Source organism: Sebastes fasciatus, chromosome 17 (genome assembly GCF_043250625.1).
Source record: "Sebastes fasciatus isolate fSebFas1 chromosome 17, fSebFas1.pri, whole genome shotgun sequence".
In the NCBI taxonomy this organism is placed as follows: domain Eukaryota; kingdom Metazoa; phylum Chordata; class Actinopteri; order Perciformes; family Sebastidae; genus Sebastes; species Sebastes fasciatus.
In genome coordinates this window covers 20,013,698-20,032,033 of record NC_133811.1, presented here as the reverse complement: position 1 = coordinate 20,032,033, position 18,336 = coordinate 20,013,698, and the positions used below count along the sequence as shown (strand labels likewise).

At 40.5% G+C, this 18,336-nt stretch overlaps 1 protein-coding gene across 8 annotated transcripts in view; it reads left to right on the top strand.

Moving 5' to 3' along the window:
• csmd3b (CUB and Sushi multiple domains 3b) overlaps positions 1–18,336 on the top strand; it is a 408,609-nt gene that overhangs the window by 300,864 nt on the left and 89,409 nt on the right. For all 8 annotated transcript variants that reach the window (XM_074614488.1, XM_074614493.1, XM_074614494.1 and 5 more), the window contains 7 exons: positions 128–316; positions 4,464–4,580; positions 5,776–5,991; positions 8,781–8,969; positions 13,112–13,212; positions 14,499–14,567; positions 14,754–14,910. In XM_074614488.1, coding sequence (XP_074470589.1) covers positions 128–316; positions 4,464–4,580; positions 5,776–5,991; positions 8,781–8,969; positions 13,112–13,212; positions 14,499–14,567; positions 14,754–14,910 — 1,038 coding nt within the window. The remainder of the gene's footprint in view (positions 1–127; positions 317–4,463; positions 4,581–5,775; positions 5,992–8,780; positions 8,970–13,111; positions 13,213–14,498; positions 14,568–14,753; positions 14,911–18,336) is intronic.

Below are 18,336 nucleotides of genomic sequence, written 5' to 3'. Positions count from 1 at the left end.
CGCTTTATGTGGAGATTCACACCATCTGTGAGTGTTAGATTATGCAGATCAGCAAAACTGCAGATCAAAGTCTAGTGTTTATGCACATGTGTAACAGTTGGACATCTAATCCTTTTTTTTTTTTTAGGCGTTACGGTGGACAGCTACTCATGCCTGGACCCTGGCATCCCCGTTAATGGTATTCGGTACGGGCAGGATTTCTCCATCGGGTCCACAGTGTCATTTGGTTGTGATTCTGGCTACAGACTCAGCCACGAGGAGCCGCTAGTATGTGAGAAGAACCACTGGTGGAGCCACCCTTTACCTACATGTGACGGTAAATACCTACAAAATAAATAGAAATATTTGTTGTAGCACTGATCAGATATTATGTTTAAACAAAATCTGATTCTTGGGAAAACATGTGATGGCCTGTTTTATTGGGTTTGAAATATTTAACTTGACAATAAATTAACATAACATAGCCCCAAAAAATATTATATATGGACTTAAATGAGACTGCCTCTTTAGATAATGTTTGTTGATATCTCACACTAACCTGACACCCCAAATTATACCATCATCCTCAGTTCTGTATCATCTATCATCACATGTAAAACAGCCATTACCCACTCTGTTATCCTCATAACTTTACAGTCTCTTACTTAGTTTTAGTTTTGACATAAATTATTATAAGATGACCATCTTTATGCATGAAATCCAACACAACATCTGATCTAGGTGCAGAGACAGTGTACTGTACACAGTGTGCAGTGTGGGAGCACATACTGTCATGACATGGCCCCATCTTGACTGCAGTCCTGCTAATGATAGCACACTGATATTTATGGTACAAAAGAATCCTGTTCCACAATGAAACAGCCAGTTCTCAAAAATGACATTCCCTCTGACTAAATAATGCATTTTTAAGTGTTTTTTTTAAAGATGAAAGGTAAGAATTTTTTCAGAAACTTGACCCAAAACATTTTTTTTTTAGACAAAAATAGATTATCTAGTTGATCCATTAAAAAAAGACACAAAGAAGATCAGCAGTAGAGCCCAACCATCCCTATACAGGGAGCTGAGTCACATAGAACATGTTGTTCTGCGACAAAACCACTGGTTGAATCTCTCACACACACACACACACTTGGGTGTACTCTGGGGCAATTTGCAGGGAAGTCTGCTGTGGCTGATAGGGGATGATTTGAGGAGAAGATTAGAGATCTGTGGGCATGTACAGTGTGTGTGTGTGTCTGTGTGTGTGTGTGTACTGTATGTCAGCACATGTATGTGTTCTTGTGCCATGTGCCTCCTGTCACCTCCTATCCTGTGTGAACCGTGAACACAGGACGGTTAGAGGTAAGGTTGACGAGAGCCCGTGTCGGTTGTCACCTCCTCTCTCTTCTCTCTCAAATCAAGGAGTGAGGGGAGAGTAGCTGGAGGGAGGAGGCGATCACTCTCTCTCATTCCAATCATAGAGGAGCTGGAGAGGAGGGAGGAAGAAGAAGAGGCGCGGCACCGCTGCATCGGTTTTTGCGGCGGCTTGCTCGGTTCGGCTTGTTGGCTCATTCGCTTGTTAACCACATTTGAATTGCACAGTTCCTGGGACCGGCAGTGGTTTCCCTCCAAGGAGGCAGTTTGAGCATATAAACATCAAACACGCTGCCTGGAATTTGCGGGCTGAATGCCATCATACTGTGTTTACACAGCATGTACCCATACAAATATAGGGACTATTTGCTGCTGTGGTTGGTGAGAAATGGTCCAGCATGGTGATTGACGGCGAATCGACTATGAATTCAAGCAAGGCGGCTCTAAAGGTAGCTGACTCAGCACTGTAAAATGTTGCAGGAATCAAATGATGTTCAGATTATGATAATTTCTAGACGCTGAACTAAACTAGTTTATGTAATATTTAGGTATATAGAAAGAATGACCATAATAAATCAGATTTTCTCAAAGCCGAAGGTTTCCATTAGCAAGTATGTGGATTTAAATGAATCAAAGTACGATTCAAATAACTTTGTTGACCTTTTTTTGAAGTTTGATGTTTTAGTGGAATCACTCAACCCAACTTCATTCACATGAAAGACAGATGGATAGATAGAAAGACCTTCTAACAGATAGAGGTGGAGAAGGAGATCTTAAAGAAAGATAGAGAGAATGAAATGGAGAGAAAGAATCTGGCAGAGATAGAGATGTGATGCAGTGTTTCAAATTTCTCACATAACTCAGCATTCAACATTGGGAGCTTCCTGGCAGAAAAGTATTAATAATTAATAGCGCTGTGTGTGTGTGTGTGTGTGTGTGTGTGTGTGGGAATGCAAGCTTTTGTGCAGGGTGAATGAGTGTGAATGGCAGGCTGTGTATACAATATGTGTGTGTGTGTACGCCTCCGTGCATTGATGTGTTTGGTTTAGTTGGAAATATTCTCACTCCTCTCCGTTGTTTTCAGGGATGCTGATGTTGTAAAAACGCTGTTGGTTGAAGAGTGAAGATACTGATGCTCTGTTGTGGTTTGAGCACATTTTCAGTGTCAGACTTGCCTGTTTTATGTGGTTGTTGTGGCCGTGGTTACCATTTGTACGGATTGTAATCTGGGCTGCAGTTCTCAGAGTTGTTGGTTCTCAGCTCCAATTGAACTGGTCAATGTCCTGCTCAAGGAAACTTCAGCAGAACTTTCTGGTTTGACCTTCCCCCAGCGGCTCTGCCACCGTTGCACTTTTAAGGGTAATGTTATGGCATTTTATAGGTGTATTGTAAGAGGAAATGACAGGCCAGTCGGCCAACTGTAAGATGAACCAACTGGAGCGAGTAGAAATGAAGCACCTTGCAACACAAGCATGCATTAGTATGCATAGAATGAGCAATTTCCGAGCTTTTCCGAGGACCTGGTCTCAACTCTGAGCACCTCTGCGCGAGCACGGGTCTCTTACTGCATAACAATGTACGCGGCTAAACCGTGTGCAGAACTTGCAGGGTCATCCTGAGGCCGCACTGCGTGGTTCAGAATGTTTTAAGTAGTTTATAAGAAACATTTGCACTGCTTCACTGCTTTGAATATAACTGCTTCGAATCACTTGAAATCAAACTGTATTAACTGGAGGGGCAATTCAGAAACAAAAGACATTTTACGGTTCTTGCACACAATGCAGTTATTGCACAGCATTAATGTTGTGGAAAACTAGCTTAAATAATATTCAAGTATTGTTTTTCTTGAGATTTTTTTATTTTTTTTATTTCATGTCTCAGTTTTCTTCCTTAAACCAATTTGGAGCTCAGAGACTGTCCATCCCAAAGCAACACAATCCAGCAAATATGTTTCAATTCTCCCACTTCTCAGTAAAATAAATTACACTTATTGTCCAGATGGTCACTTGTTATATAACAAGAAACTTTGCATTTTAGTCAGTAACTCCAATTACTCCAATAACTTTGTGTTCTCTACTTTGTTCCTCACATTCCTTGGCTCACAACGTATCCACTGCACATATTTCTGATTGATTTTAATTGGTTGTTTTATGCAGAACCTTGTTAATGCTATTAAAACTGAAAACCAGACAACATAAAACTCCAAATATGTATTTAGAAAGTGGCACTGAAATACGGTTGATCGGGTTTGATCATGCTCAGTAATGCAGTGATGAGGTCAGGACAATGTGGAAGATACTAAATTAGCAGGCAGGGATCTTGAAGCTTGAGCTAATTATTACGTCTAAGCAGAGACGTGTTACCTTTTTGTTCTGCTAGAAAACAGATGTTATTTACCACAATGTTAGCACCTACAGTGTGAACATGTGGATGTGTTGAAGAGCTGTCTCCTATGTGCAACCACCCTCCAGCAAAAGTGAAACAACTAAAAAGAAGTCTGCACGATTCAGATACTGGTTCTTTAAACAGAAAAATAAACCTATTCCTAGTTCATCTCTCAGGATCATTATGCACTGTCAACATATACTGTATGAGGAATGACTAGAATCACCTATGCAGTTAATCATCCTCAGGGGTTGGTTAGTTTCAGGGACATTAGACTATAAACAGCAAATAATCCATTATTTATCATTCCAATGTGTGGTGTATTTTACATTATTTATGTCGTGATTTTATTAGTAACAGTGGGAGGAATAAATCAGAAAAAATATCTGAAAACATTTAAAGTAAAGCTATAAGGGAATACACATTTCCCATTTCCAAATATGTGACAAGCCACACAATTTTTGCAGCTGTCAGTGCATGCAGACCTTTTCTACCCACAAGTTTGAGAGGATCTCTCTCTGCATCTCTCCCTCTCTTGTGGCGTTTGTGTGTGTGTGTGTGTATACGTGTGTGTACGTACTATAGAAGTGGTATTAAAGGTCCACCGGGAAACATTATCTGTTTCAGCTATCAACAATCTGATGCTAACCTTCTCTCTGCCTCCGTCCCCTGTCTCTGCACATCTCTCTCTCTCTCTTCCACTCTGTCTCTCTCAATCTGTCTAGCTCTATGTGGCGGGGATGTTAGAGGTCCCTGGGGAACCATCCTTAGTCCCGGCTATCCAGACAGCTACCCTTCATCTCTCAACTGTACCTGGACCGTTGAAGTCAGCCACGGGAAAGGCAAGAGACACACACAGATCCGCACTCCCTAATAGAGAGAGACAGAGTGAGAGACAGTAGCAAGTAGCACTCACAGCAGTGCAGCTACAGTTATACTACGACCACAAACGTGCTATACATTGGATTCTTGGTGTTTTTTTTATAGTTTATAGCATATTCTGAAGGGCATGTTTACATTCATATTTATAGTTACTACTGTTGGAAACAGGCCTGTTGTTCAGAACGGGCTGAATCCTTGGCCTGTGGTGTTGCTGTTTGCAGATTTCTCGAGGAACCGCTCACACAAACAACTTCACACTGTGCATCCTTGAGTCCTGAGCAATACAACTGCCACGGCGTAGTTGCATCTCACACCCAAGCAACTCACGGTCAGAAACGGGAAAAACACACTCGGGTCACGGCTAATAGTGGTCCGAAACATCGGTGAAATACACTTAGCGGAGGCAATTTCCAAATAGCCGTTTTAGTCGCTCGCTTTGACATAACCACCGTCGTTGTAAAGGAGAGCATGGATTTCATTAGCAGAGGTATTTTACTGGCGGTAAACTAATAAGTTAGTATGGTAAACTTACACAATTTGAGTTGTAGTGGCAGAGTGGCACTGTTCCTGTAGGCTATCCGGTCGTTGACTCCCGGGAAGTCAAGAAAAGCTTTGTTTTAATGTTATTCAGCATTCATGTAGCATTCACAGGCTATATCCAGGATCAAGCAGCAAAAGCGAGCAGTCTTGGCGACATGCTTGTTTCTGTCTGCAGAGCCCTGAAGCCCCGGCCCCGCTGCTGCACAGTGCGTTTTTTGCTTGTTTATTCAAAGTTTATTAATATTGAACGTGTCGCGTGTCCAAATTGCACCAATTTTTATAAAAAGTGCTCCCCTCGCCAAGTGTGAAGTAGATCGGATGAACGGTTGTCGAGATATGTGTTATTCACAGACAGACGGACAGAGATTCCTCGCTTTAGTTGGCTGAAGTTAGTGCATATATGGAGAGATGTTGGTTTAAAACTCACAATGTTTAATGTATTTTGTAACCTGTCATGATATTATCAATGCAGAATTAGTGTCTGCTGTAATCACACCGTTTATGTATTATTAATTATTTATGCTGATTATAATTGTGGGTAAATTGATGAGAATGAAACAAACTTGTTAAGATTGTCTCCCTGTCCGTCTACCCGTCTGTGTGTGTCTCCAACAGGAGTCCAGTTTCAGTTCAGTTCCTTTCATCTGGAGGACCAACACGACTACCTCTTGGTTACTGAGAACGGAAGTTTCCTGCAACCTCTGGCTCGCCTGACTGGCAACGAGTTGCCTAGCAACATCAATGCTGGTCTCTATGGCAACTTCAAAGCCCAGCTACGATTCATCTCTGACTTTTCGATTTCATATGAGGGCTTCAACATAACTTTCTCTGGTAATTCACTTGATTATAGTCGCATTGCACTATTATACTCTAACAGTCTACATTCAATTGACCCTGAATTTAGTCGTTTTTCTCTTTCTTCTCATACTGGAATAACTCAGAGTAATATTGTAGGTTGTCAAAAGGTTTTAAATTCATACCATGCTGAATGCAAAGTATGGTATCAATCATAAAAAGTTGAGTAGGACCTCCACCAGAATCAGCCTAGAAACTCATGGAGGGGGATTCAAGACACCACAGTAAAATTATAGCTTCTCTTTAAAAAGAAGAGTGCACCACTCTACCGGAATAAAGACAATTACAGTCTGTTAGGTTTATTTCAGGTCATAAAGTTACTTAAGAAATGCTGTTAAGTTCATTTATATAGCACCTTATCGCAGAGTGCTTCAAGATAGAGATAAAAACTTACAGACATAAAATACACCATATAAGTGTGGGTAGCTAAACAAAGGCGGGTTTAAAAGTGGTGAGTCCCGAGCTGCTTTTTAGAGGTGTCCACAGGTCTTAAGGTCTGACAGGCCACAAACACTAAAGCACCATCTTATTCAGTTTAAAGCATGAAGTGAGGCACAGCTGACAAGGCCTGATCAGAGGATCTCAGTGACCTTCCTGTGATATAAGGCTGAAGCAGCTCACTAATGTAGGTGGGTGCCTGACCTTGCAGAACACTTAAGTGATCAAAGAGCTCATTCAACAGATGATGAAAGAGAGAAACATGTTTCTTCACCTCAGGGTCAAGACTAACTGGTGCACAATAAGAACTGTTTAAAAGGTTTTTCCCATTCAATTCTTGATTTAGGTAGGGCAATTGTGAAAAAAAGAAATTGATGATTAAATGAGATGCAGTTGTGGAAGAAGTACTCAGAAGTACCACGATGTATAAGTACCTTAAAACCTTAAGTAAAAAGAACAGTCGTACTATAATCAAAATGTACTTAAAGTATCAAAAGTACAAATGATATATTAGTGTATTTGTATTATATTTTGGGCTGTCAATCGATTAAAACAGTTTATATAAATAGTAGTCCAACTTTGGAGCGTTATTTAGCCTCCTTTCCTCTAATTTCATATATCTGTTGCTTCACTCTAGCCCTAAAACTGAACTTGCTAGAGCCTCTGAAAGAATGTAAAGTCATTCGGGGTCATCCCCGGGCTCACGGGTCTCTTAGGGTTAAATGAAGAAAAAATACGGGATCTAAAACAGAGCCTTGGGGAACACCACGAGTCAGCGTCAAAGGGGTCTGCAGGGCTGACCCAGAGACACCCACCCTCTGCCTACATAAATCCGCAGTGTCAAAAGCTGCACTGAGATCCAGCAAAACTAAGCTCCTGCATCCACACGCATCAAGATGTCTTTGGAGGTTTTGACAAGAGCTGTTTCAACGGAGTGGAACCGACAGCAGCTATGACTGAAAGTTGTCAAGAATACAATGCACATTCAAGCTTCTTGGCAACCACTTTTTCTAAAACTTTAGCTTTAAATGACAGTTTAGAAATAGGCCTATAGTTTGTGGTATCTTACTGCTTTTCAGGGAGTCCTGAATACTTTTTGTTGACTTATTGTGCCACATGAGAATAGTTTCACATAGCACAGCCACCGCCAACACAAAACTGTTGCTGTGTTAAGTGAATGTTAAGCTCTGGCCTCGAGTACTACCCATAAAACTTTGAGAATAGCTAAAGAACAAAAGCTTAACAGAGGAGAGAGGTCACACAACATTAAACTGAATGTAATCCACCATTAAACAATAAGAAAAAGAGAGATGGAGATGGATTCCTCATAGACCGTCGTGCTAGTTCTCCACCACCCTCGTCCAAAAGTAAGATAAGGGTTAACGGGCAGAATTAAGACAAAGTCCAAGGCTACAGCTGCCCTTCATAAACCAAGATAACTTGCCCAACTGCCCTCTCAGCGATCTCTCGTTGACTCTGGGATAAAGGAGCACTCAAATCTGAGTCGACTCCCAGATGGCATAAGCTGATACTCGGAATGTAACACATGGGAGGTGTCACCAGAGATGCGACTTGCCAATCTCAACATGCTCAACATGCTGCCTCCTCCCGCAGCACACTCTGAAATACATATCACATCCTCAGTCTTTCAGCCCGGTGAAAATAAATGTCCTGCTGTGCCATGCTAAACACGAAATCAGCAAGTGCATTTCAGGACACGCTGGAGTCAACTCAGACTCCCAACTTTTGGACTAATTGTTCACACTTGTGCATAAGTTCTAAGAAGTCAAGATTGTATTTTAATGGACTTCATTTTCAAGAGTTTTTTATCACAAAAGTTATTGAATTATTGAAAAGGGTTTCTTCGCACACACAGAGAGATCATGGCCATGAGGCGTTTGTTCGTTTTAGTTAATATTTAATGGTAACGTTGTTGGTTTTACTTCAGATACTGGGGTGGATTTTCCTGGACTTTGAGAGTGATGACTATTGATTTGTTGATTTAACACCATTAGTAGAGGACACTCTAATCTCATCACCTCTCACTTACTCTTATGGCACTTATAGTCAACACTCAGCAAAATTGAGTGTTGCTCAAAAAAATCACTGAATAAAGTATTAAAAAAAAGATTTTTTTTTAAATGTATATTTCCTTCACTGATATAATCCATCATTAGTTTTAGCAAATATAAGAAAGATGTACCTGCATAGATCATTTTATTTTCAATCCCTGGTTTTTAGCCGGAAGCATAGAAAGAGCAGAGTGTGTGTTTCATGTTTATTCATATATGTGTTATGTATTCAATCTCAATCTGTTTTTCCTGCAGAATATACTTTGGAGCCGTGTGAGGACCCTGGGATGCCTCCGTTTGGCAGGAGAAACGGCTACAGTTTCGGCATCGGAGACACTTTGTCTTTTTCTTGCAATATGGGATACCGCCTAGAGGGGGTGCCAGAGGTCATCTGTCTGGGAGGAGGGCGGAGAATGTGGAGCTCGCCTCTACCAAGATGTGTCGGTATGTGCTAATATTACTCCGGATTTTATTTTAATGTTATTATCTAACCTCCTGTCCCGTGTGATTTAGTGGTAAAAGAATACATTTGTCGAAGATTTCAACAAATAATAAAAGTTTCTAAACACGTGAAGATATTTGTTATTTAGAATTTTTAGTCACAAAGTAGCCTACGGCAAATTGCAAGTTGTTCACATGTAGCATTTTGGCAGGTTGTCCTCATACACCATTCGTAGCTATAACTACGAAAAGTAATGCACTGTAGTTTGTTAATATCCCACAAAATCAATTGGTATTTAATCCAAGTAATTGTGAACCAGGAAGTATAAAGAGCGTCAGTGGCCGCATAGGGAGGATGCGTGGGTCAAAAAACACCGGACTTTCGTCCAGGAGACCGGCGTTCGTCCCTGGTGTGAAACCAAAAGTCAACGTCGATTTATTTTTCAGGTAACTTCCGTACTGAAGTTACGCCACTTCCGGAGATATTTTAACCCAAACCACAATCTTTTCCGAAACCTAACTAAGTAGTTTTTTTGCACCTGTCTAAAGCAATATCAATCTTTATACTCACAAAATGTCTTGTCAGCAATTAGTGATAATGAAATGGTGTTTAGTCAATTGCTATCATTACAGTGAAGACACTGTATATTACTTTCTCAATTATCTCATGTTTTACAAAAAAAGACAAATAAGATTTGAATTATGTAACAGACGATGGAACAGCGTTGGCCTACGGTGACCAGAAAACCATTGAGCTGCTTAGCTACTGATGAATTGAGGCCTCGGATAAAAACTTTTAGTGTGATTTAGAACAGAAAAAGAGCATACCTGCTGTTACTACTTCCAGGTTGGGAAGTTGACTGTACCCCTGTCCTTGAATTTTCTAAGATTCTTTTGAAACTGTTTTCCAAAAACTGTTATTAAATACAGTGAACGTGACAGCAAACTGAATAGGACTTCCACAGAGAGTAGTTTGTGTAAAAGCCTCATTCCAGTTTCTGGATGAACAATAAATGTCAGTGATATTTCTTTGACGTGAGTGATCAGTGGGCAGAGAGTTTTGGCCTGTTCACAATCCTGTATCAGCCCTCAGAATTGTGAGTTTTACAGTCAAGGATATTTTACCAGAAATACAACTCCGAATTTTTCATTCGACTATGGAGCATTTTAGGATTCTTCATGTCTTTGGATGCTTTCAAAACGTGTTGAATAAACTGGAGTGAAAATGACAGATGAGGCAGAACATAGTAGGGCTTATGTCGTGGTCCAGTGTACAATCGGCTGTATAACTTCATGCGCCACAATGAACTCTAATCCATAATTAAGCACCTCAAGCAGTCTGTCATCTACAGTGTTAGAAGCAGCAAACAAAAAGCATGCATGTGGAAACAACTTGAAGTGAAATTTAGATGCAGTGAGCATGCATGCAAATGGGAGAATGAAGAACCTCTCTATGAACTATATGCTCAAGGCAACACAAATTGCAATAAAGATGTATCAATTAGAATTAAAAAGGTTTTACCTTGGGTGGAAAATGTGTGTTTATGATGAGTTGTATCACTAATTAATAATGTACAGTGGCAGAAGCAAAAAGAAAAGGGCCTACAGGTAAAAGAAATTAAATAATTGAGTTCTCACTAGGTTTTGAAAACATATAATGGCAATCATGACCACATGAGGCAGTAGGTCTTCTTACAGTAAACATCTGTAACCGTCAGTTTGAGAACAACAAAGAAACACTGTGAAAAATGCACAAGTGGTGAAGTTCATGCTAATGAACCAAGATGAAAGTAACAATAAGGACAAAAAAAGAGAGAAAATTAAGTTAGAGAGTCATGGGTTTGAATCATGTGGTTTTGAAGCCTCCAGTTTGGCATTTTGGCCGTCATCATCTTGGTTTTTGGCCGTCGCCATCTTGGTTCTTTTGCAACCAGAAGTGCCACAAGAGGGTGGAGCTAAGTACAACCGAACGCTGAATAAGACATTTATAGGCGACCAAAATGTTACAATTAACTTCCATGTACTGAAAACACACTGTAAAAGGGTTAAAGTTGCGAGTCGTAAACACAGACATCTCCCAGACCGGACAACGCCTGCTGGTTATTAGAAAGAGGAGGATGGTTGGCGCCTATCTTGACCAAGACACCGGTCTTACAATTGTTCCCTAGGCACCACAGAATGGCTTACCTGCTGTCTTTCAATAGTCAGAATAAGTCTAAGGCTGCATTCACACCAGATTCGGAGGTGCGGCGACAACGCATGTCCTCCCATTCATTTTGAATGGAAGTATTGCGTTTGGGCTGCGGCGGCCACTGGGGGTGCTGGAAAAAATGCAGCAGACTGAGGCGGACAAGTAGAAATGCAATGAACTTTTGGAGACACGCAACTTGACGTCACGCTGCGGTGGCCAATCACGTAACCGGCGATCCAGAGCTGTACAACCCAGCCGTGAGGCAACGAAAGACGTTAATCGTCGCAGTTAATGGGCCATTAAAGTGACTGTCCCACACCGCCACGCAACCCTGAAGCAAATCGCCTCAACGCCCGATCTAGTGTGAATGCAGCTTAATGCAGATCATGAATTTGCCCACAAGGCTCAACACCGTGTACTCATAACTTCAGGGTCTTTGTAAGCAAGAAATGTAGAATCAATAGAGGGCAATATAAAAATTTTAAATAAAAAGATTGTTTTCAGCAACACCATGAGAAGCAATGGACTATACAGGTGCAGAGAGACAGACATTACCATCCAGTTCTAGGGAAAGAGCAGATACAGTATATAACGTTTTCATTTGAGATTGCTGGGGAGAATATTTTAAACACCGATCTTATTTTCAGCTTTGCCTGATGTTTGCAGTACCAGTGTTTACGTCTTTGGCTCTTTGTCATCAACGTGCAAAGACTGATAATGCAAAGAGGTGGGAGTGGTGTTGCGTGCCGGTGTTCTACAGTGTAGTGCGGTTTGCTATATTTAGTGCCTGTGTGTTGTGTTGCATTGCTGCATGATGTGGTGCACATCACAAAGGAGGAGTGAAGAGGAGAGGAAAGAAACGATTAGACCTGTAATGTGCCGTTTTCTGATATCTTAGCACTGCAAACTTTTGCATTGTGCTTTGTATTTGCCTCTGCCTTAGTGTTTTGTGATTTTTATTAACTAAGGGATTTACTTTCTTGCAGGTTTAAAGTGTTGCTTTGTTGGCCTGTGTTAGTGGCTTTACATGAGGCTTTCTTTACCCCCCTAGTGAGTCAAACATATTGTTTTCATAAAGTACTGTCCAGAAGGGAGTTGGAGAGGTACAGAGGGTGGCTTTGCTTTTTCAGAAAATCCAACGTGCCTTTTGCTCGTTTTTATTCTACTATTCTATTATTTCTTGACATTATCTTCTATATAGAATGGAACAGAAAAAAAGAGGAGAAGGGAAAGGAGGAGAGGAAACTCGTGAGAAGCACAAGAGGAAGGTTGATTGAAGTAGAGGAGGGTAAAGGAGGCACTATTCATAGAGAGGGAACAGAGAGAAAGAGTGAGGGAGTTGAAGAGGGAAGAGGGAGAGGGTGGAGAGGTAATTTTCTAAATGGAAACTGTAGCAGCGTGATTTATTGACGATATGACAGCTGTAATATGACTATTACACCAGTAGAGACACAGGGAGGGGGAGAGAGGGAGGGAAGGGGAGGGAAGTAGGGAGGGAAAAAGAGGGGAAAGGGACATAGATACTGTAGATAGAGGGCACATGTGAGAAGTGCTACGAGCCGGTATCTTAAGGTAAATTAGTTCCTCAATTTTACTGCCTGCCCATTCTCCTCAACTGAGGTAGATGGCTGACAATACAGCTGTTTAAAAGGGTTGTTAAATTACACGCACACACAAGCACACTACGTGTTCGTCCATTTATAGGGAAAAAGGGAATCATCATTTTCTGTAAGATGAGACAATCATTTCACTCTAAGGACATCCTGTGTTCTCTATAACTGCTCGTACTTTGGACTAAAACTTTTTCAGACTGTACGACCGAACAATTTTTGAGGAGGGTAAAAAAAAAAGAGAATTTTTTTTCAAATGAAGGTTTTAAATGTGGGTCATTTTTGTTGGCATCATAAATACATATATTGGTTTTTAATGCTCTTCTTTCTGTATTTGTCATCAGCGGAGTGTGGTTCTTCAGTTATAAACAACGAAGGGATCATTCTCTCTCCAAACTATCCGATGAACTACGACAACAACCACGAGTGCATCTACAGCATCCAGGTAACTAATCTGTACATCCTGACTAAGGTTAATAGAGACCCTGGCACAAGTGTAAAATCCTTATGAAAATTAGTGGAGGTTAATAACAATCTCCAAACGTTTGTGGGGATGTAGAAAAGCAATCCAGTCACTCCAAAATCTTGGCGTACACCTTTGGGGAGATCATGCGTTCTGGCACGTGTGTGTGCATCTGTCTGTCTGTCCACGGCTAATCTCACATAATACTGGACCCATCAGCCTAATATCTTTTGTACTCATTTATGACTGTATGCTCAAGGGCCTCTCATGGTTGCGGTGATTCACAGTTTTTGAAAAACCTATTTTATTGACTGTTTCATATCGTCAATGAGTGCTGACTCCTCACTCATCTTAAAGGAGTGGAGGATTTGGTAGCATCTACCTCTGTGGTTGCAGATTGCAACCAGCTGAGTACCCCTCCACTTACTCCTCCCTTTCCAAGATTGAGGTAACGTGAGCCGCCAAGTGCAAAGTCGTGGTAACACCATTCGCCTCGCTCAGAGGCCATCCTTACCATAATAACACTACTTTAGGAGCAGCAAAAGTCAGACGTCACCTGACAGAACCACGGTTTGGCACTCTGCAGCTCATGTTACTTCAGAAAACTACGGCCTTCAGATTTAATTTGTCCATTCTGTGCTACTGTAGAGACATTCGGGGCAACATGGTGAAGAGGACCCGCTCCCTATGTAGATATGAAGGGCTCATTCTAGTCTAACGAAAACACAATGATTCTTAGTTTCAGGTGATTATACACTAAAGAAAACATAGTTATGAATATTATATTCAATTTCTGCTAATGGATCCCCCGAAATGTTACACACTGTTCCTTTAACCAGCCGGAAGGGGCCACAAGTGATCAACAACTGTTCCAGTAACAAAAGGCATTTCGGGCAATCGGTTAGGATAAAAAACAAGCCTTACCTAGTCCGTTGCAGGCCACATTTTGTCCTTTGTCGTGGCTCAAAAACTGACATCCATAGAAAAGTTTGATCTCCTTTTGAACCGGAGTATCTGCAGATTAATTCCATACCCGATATGTTGTGATCCAGTAAAGTTAGGCACAATATGAGATGAATAAATCCATGTTTTTGTTATCTTTGTCAACATCATGACTGTAAGAGAGTCAGGAGGGACAACTGAGTGAGATTCAACTCTTCTTTGTTTTGGAGGGGAGAGAGAGATGCAGCTGGAGGAGATCTGCATTCTACTGAGTGCACTTTTCGAGTTGGTCAATAAATCTAATTTGGATTTAATGTTTACACTAGGTGCAAGCTGGGAAAGGCATCAACATCTCTGCTCGAACCTTTCATCTTGCCCAAGGGGATATACTAAAGGTAAACACACTTGCACACACATTTGATTCCTCTGTCAGTCTTCCTGCCTGACATTTCTGTCTTAAACTGGTCAGTGATGATAAAAAACGACTCAATCCATTCCACTGACAACTACATTTGTCCATCACTGTTTGGCAATTATGTTGTATTTGTCATGTCAAATGCACTGTGATGTTGTTATTACAGATTTATGATGGTAAAGACACCACGGCCCACGTTCTCGGAGCATTCACAGGATCGTCTATGTTGGGCCTGACGCTGATCTCCACTTCAAATCACCTCTGGCTGGAATTTTACAGTGATTCAGAACATACAGGGGAGGGATTCAAACTGGTCTACTCCAGTAAGTACACACAGCTAATCAGTATACACTTTATACATGCACACAACCTAACCTAGTCAAAACCTGAAAGAGTTCAATTCTGACCAAGAATATGAAGTGTGGTATAAAAGAAACAACTTTACCCTGATACATAACTCTAGTATCGGAACCTCTATTTCAAACAGGCATGTAAACATTTATCGTGGATAGATTTTATTACAAGTAATTGTAGCAAGAGGCCTCAAGTATACAAAAAAATCTGCACTATTCACATATATATCACTTACACGTATACAGGATTAGCATGCAGTGTATACAAGCAAGCTTTTATGGTCAAGAAAGTATGTATGCACAAAGTAGTTTGAATTTCCAATGTTATGGGTCCCCAGGATGAGTACCGGCGTAACAGAAATGTAACCTGTATGAAGCAGGTAAAACAGCAGCAGTGAGGACACAATGCATCTCTTTTCCTTCTAGATTGCTTCTTTGGTTGTTTTTTATTACACAACTCGACACCATGTAGCCCCTAAACACAACACATTTGTGTCCTATGCATTTCAGTCCTTTATCTTTCATTAGAGTTCATCATTCAATTCAATATTCTCACCAATAATAGCACACATTCACTCTCGTCAGTTACTCTTTCTTTGATAAACACATTTCCATTCACTTTTATATTCCATAAATATCTTAAGTTCTTAAAGAAGATTTTTTTCCACAGCATGCAACTGGTTTACACACTACTATTCACATTTAGTCCAATTCAGAAGTAGTATACAATGTCCCTTTAAATATGCCAAATTTGACATTTAGCTTCTGTATTAATTACAGGCCACTGAAATGTGTTAACTAGAAAATGATTGCGTTACAGGTTTTAACCGTATGTTTAAACAGAAAACAGACTTTGTTGTAACTAACAACCAACATTAAAGGTCACCTATTATGCAAAATGCACTTTTCCATGTCTTTTAAACATCAATATCTGTCCCCAGTGTGTCTACAGGCCACCATAGTATCATAAAAGACCATCCTCTCTCTTTTTCTCCTCCTCCGTTTGTCCGGAAATGGGTGCAGAAAAAAAAATCGCTTTTTTTCCTTCTCTTCTGACGTCATTAGAGAAATGCAAGCCATGTAAGGGTTTCCTGGTCGAACCAGAGAGAACCTTCAGTAGCTGACCCCGCCCCACAGCGCGTCACTGTCTCTCCTCCTCAACCTAACTTGAGCAAAGTCTGCAAGAACCAGCAGAACAGGCTTCATGTACTCCCATCATCTAAATATAACATGTTCTTTCACAAAGGCTTTATGTAATTGCACTGTTTAAACAGATGATATTTATATATTATATATATTTGATGTCATGCATGTAGCAGAGTACAGGTAGTAAATAGTGACTTGTAAGCAACACAACACATTTCTGTTTCACAGTCAAACTTTATTTGAGTTGACAGATGACAATATTAATTATTCACAGCATTTGTAATCATCTCACCTGTTAGTTAGTTATGTTAACATGGTACAGGAGAAAGTCTTCAGCTCTGGTAAACTATGGTAAGCTAAGCTCCGGTGGTCTGTAGTCATGGTAACACAGAGACAGCTACTACTGTAAATAATATACCATTACTCTGATCTTCCATACATTTATCTTTTAGCAGAAATAATGAACTGACTACTGTTTCACATCTTCTATTTTCCACCCTGATGGTCGCTGTGTTTACACACCGTCTCATAGCGGTAGCATGTAGCTAATGGGGTTAGCTCTGTATCTCCCATCTGCTTTCAGCTATCTGCTCTCCTCTGGGATGATTCTGTCGGTCATTTCTCACAGATGGATCTGTAAAGACAGACGTAAAACAGAGTGTATGTTTACGGTTTACAGAGTTGATGCATGAGGTAAACACTGAGCTAACTAACAGAGATATAAACAGCATTATTTACCTGAGAGAAACCGTCAGGAAAACCTGGAATCTGGACCGCAGATGTTCATCATGTGTCGCCGATTTCTGATCAGATTCCTCCGGTAACGTGCGCTGGGTGAAGTTTCTGGTTTATAAACTTTAAAGTGGTTTATAAGCTCTATTCTAGCTGCCTCTCCCTCCACTCCTCTCTCCAGAGCTTCTCCGGGAGGGAGGGGAGGGTGACGCTGTTGTTGTTGAGGAAGTTTGATTGACAGAAAACGCTGACCAATCAGAGCAGAGTGGGAGGAGACAGGCTGTGAATCAGTGGTTTTCAGACAGAGGCTGAATTAGGCTCTGAGGCAGGCAGACTCAGGCTGCAGTATGAGAAGAATAAAGGGTTTTTTGAACATTGCAGCATGTAAACATGTTCTAGTGCAACATTAAAATACATCTATGAACCTGGAAATGAGCATAATATGTGACCTTTAAATTTACTACTTACTTCAGTCATTAATTTTAAAGTGCATATTACTTAAACACATCACTAAACAATATCTGAAATATTCACAGCATGCAGGAGCCTTTAGAAACACCATATCACTGTTAACGGAAAATGTCTGGCCACGTCAGTCAAAAAATGCCGTCACGTCAGGAAAACGTCGCCAAGATGGCTTCATTTCTTTCAGTCTCTTAATCAAAATCATTACAAATACTCTGAACATTTAGCAAACTGTCACGTTAATAAAGCCTGACCTTTTAAGGTAGATAGTAAAGGGTTTATTTACAGTATACCAACATGTATAAAGTGTGTAAAACAGGAGCAATGAGGACACGGTATTCACTCCGTTAGTGCAATGAAAAATAAATAAAGGTACAAACATAAATACTTATCATAACCAAAAAGTATTAGTATAATTACTCTCAATTTTTATCACATAAATGTGGTCACACTATCTTAGTTGCGCCACACCAACATAGCTGCATAAACTCCGTTACACAGCACAGCTAGTTTGCAACACAAACTCATGCTGGGATTGGTTAGTTAGACTGTTCAGATTACATTACATTAGCTCACTTTTAGTTATGTGCTGTTAAATGAAGTAAAACTAGAGTGGACAGTGACAGCAGGATGAGAAAAAAAAAAAGCCAGGCTGTATGGGAGTCACATTAATTCAGCAGTTAAATGCCACGTGACAGCAGTACTAATTCCTGACAAATGTAACACACTTACAGGATCAATTTAACTCTAAATGGTTCTCATTTGTGAAACCATCACAGAACTGATTGTAAAGTCCACCGGTGAAATCATCACAAGAAACGTGTCACATTTGATTAACAAAGACTTCAGAGAGCTGTGATTTCAGCCGTAGGATGAGGTGTTAAAGGTGCGTTCTGGTGTTCACTAAAGCACACCCACGTCTGTCAGTGCCCTCTTAGATGCATAGTTGGAATTAGAAAATCTAATTGTTTAATTGTTGAGTCATGCAGGATGATTAACATAGCACTTACGTACTCCTCCGCAACGCAACGTTCTTATACTGATCCAGATAGA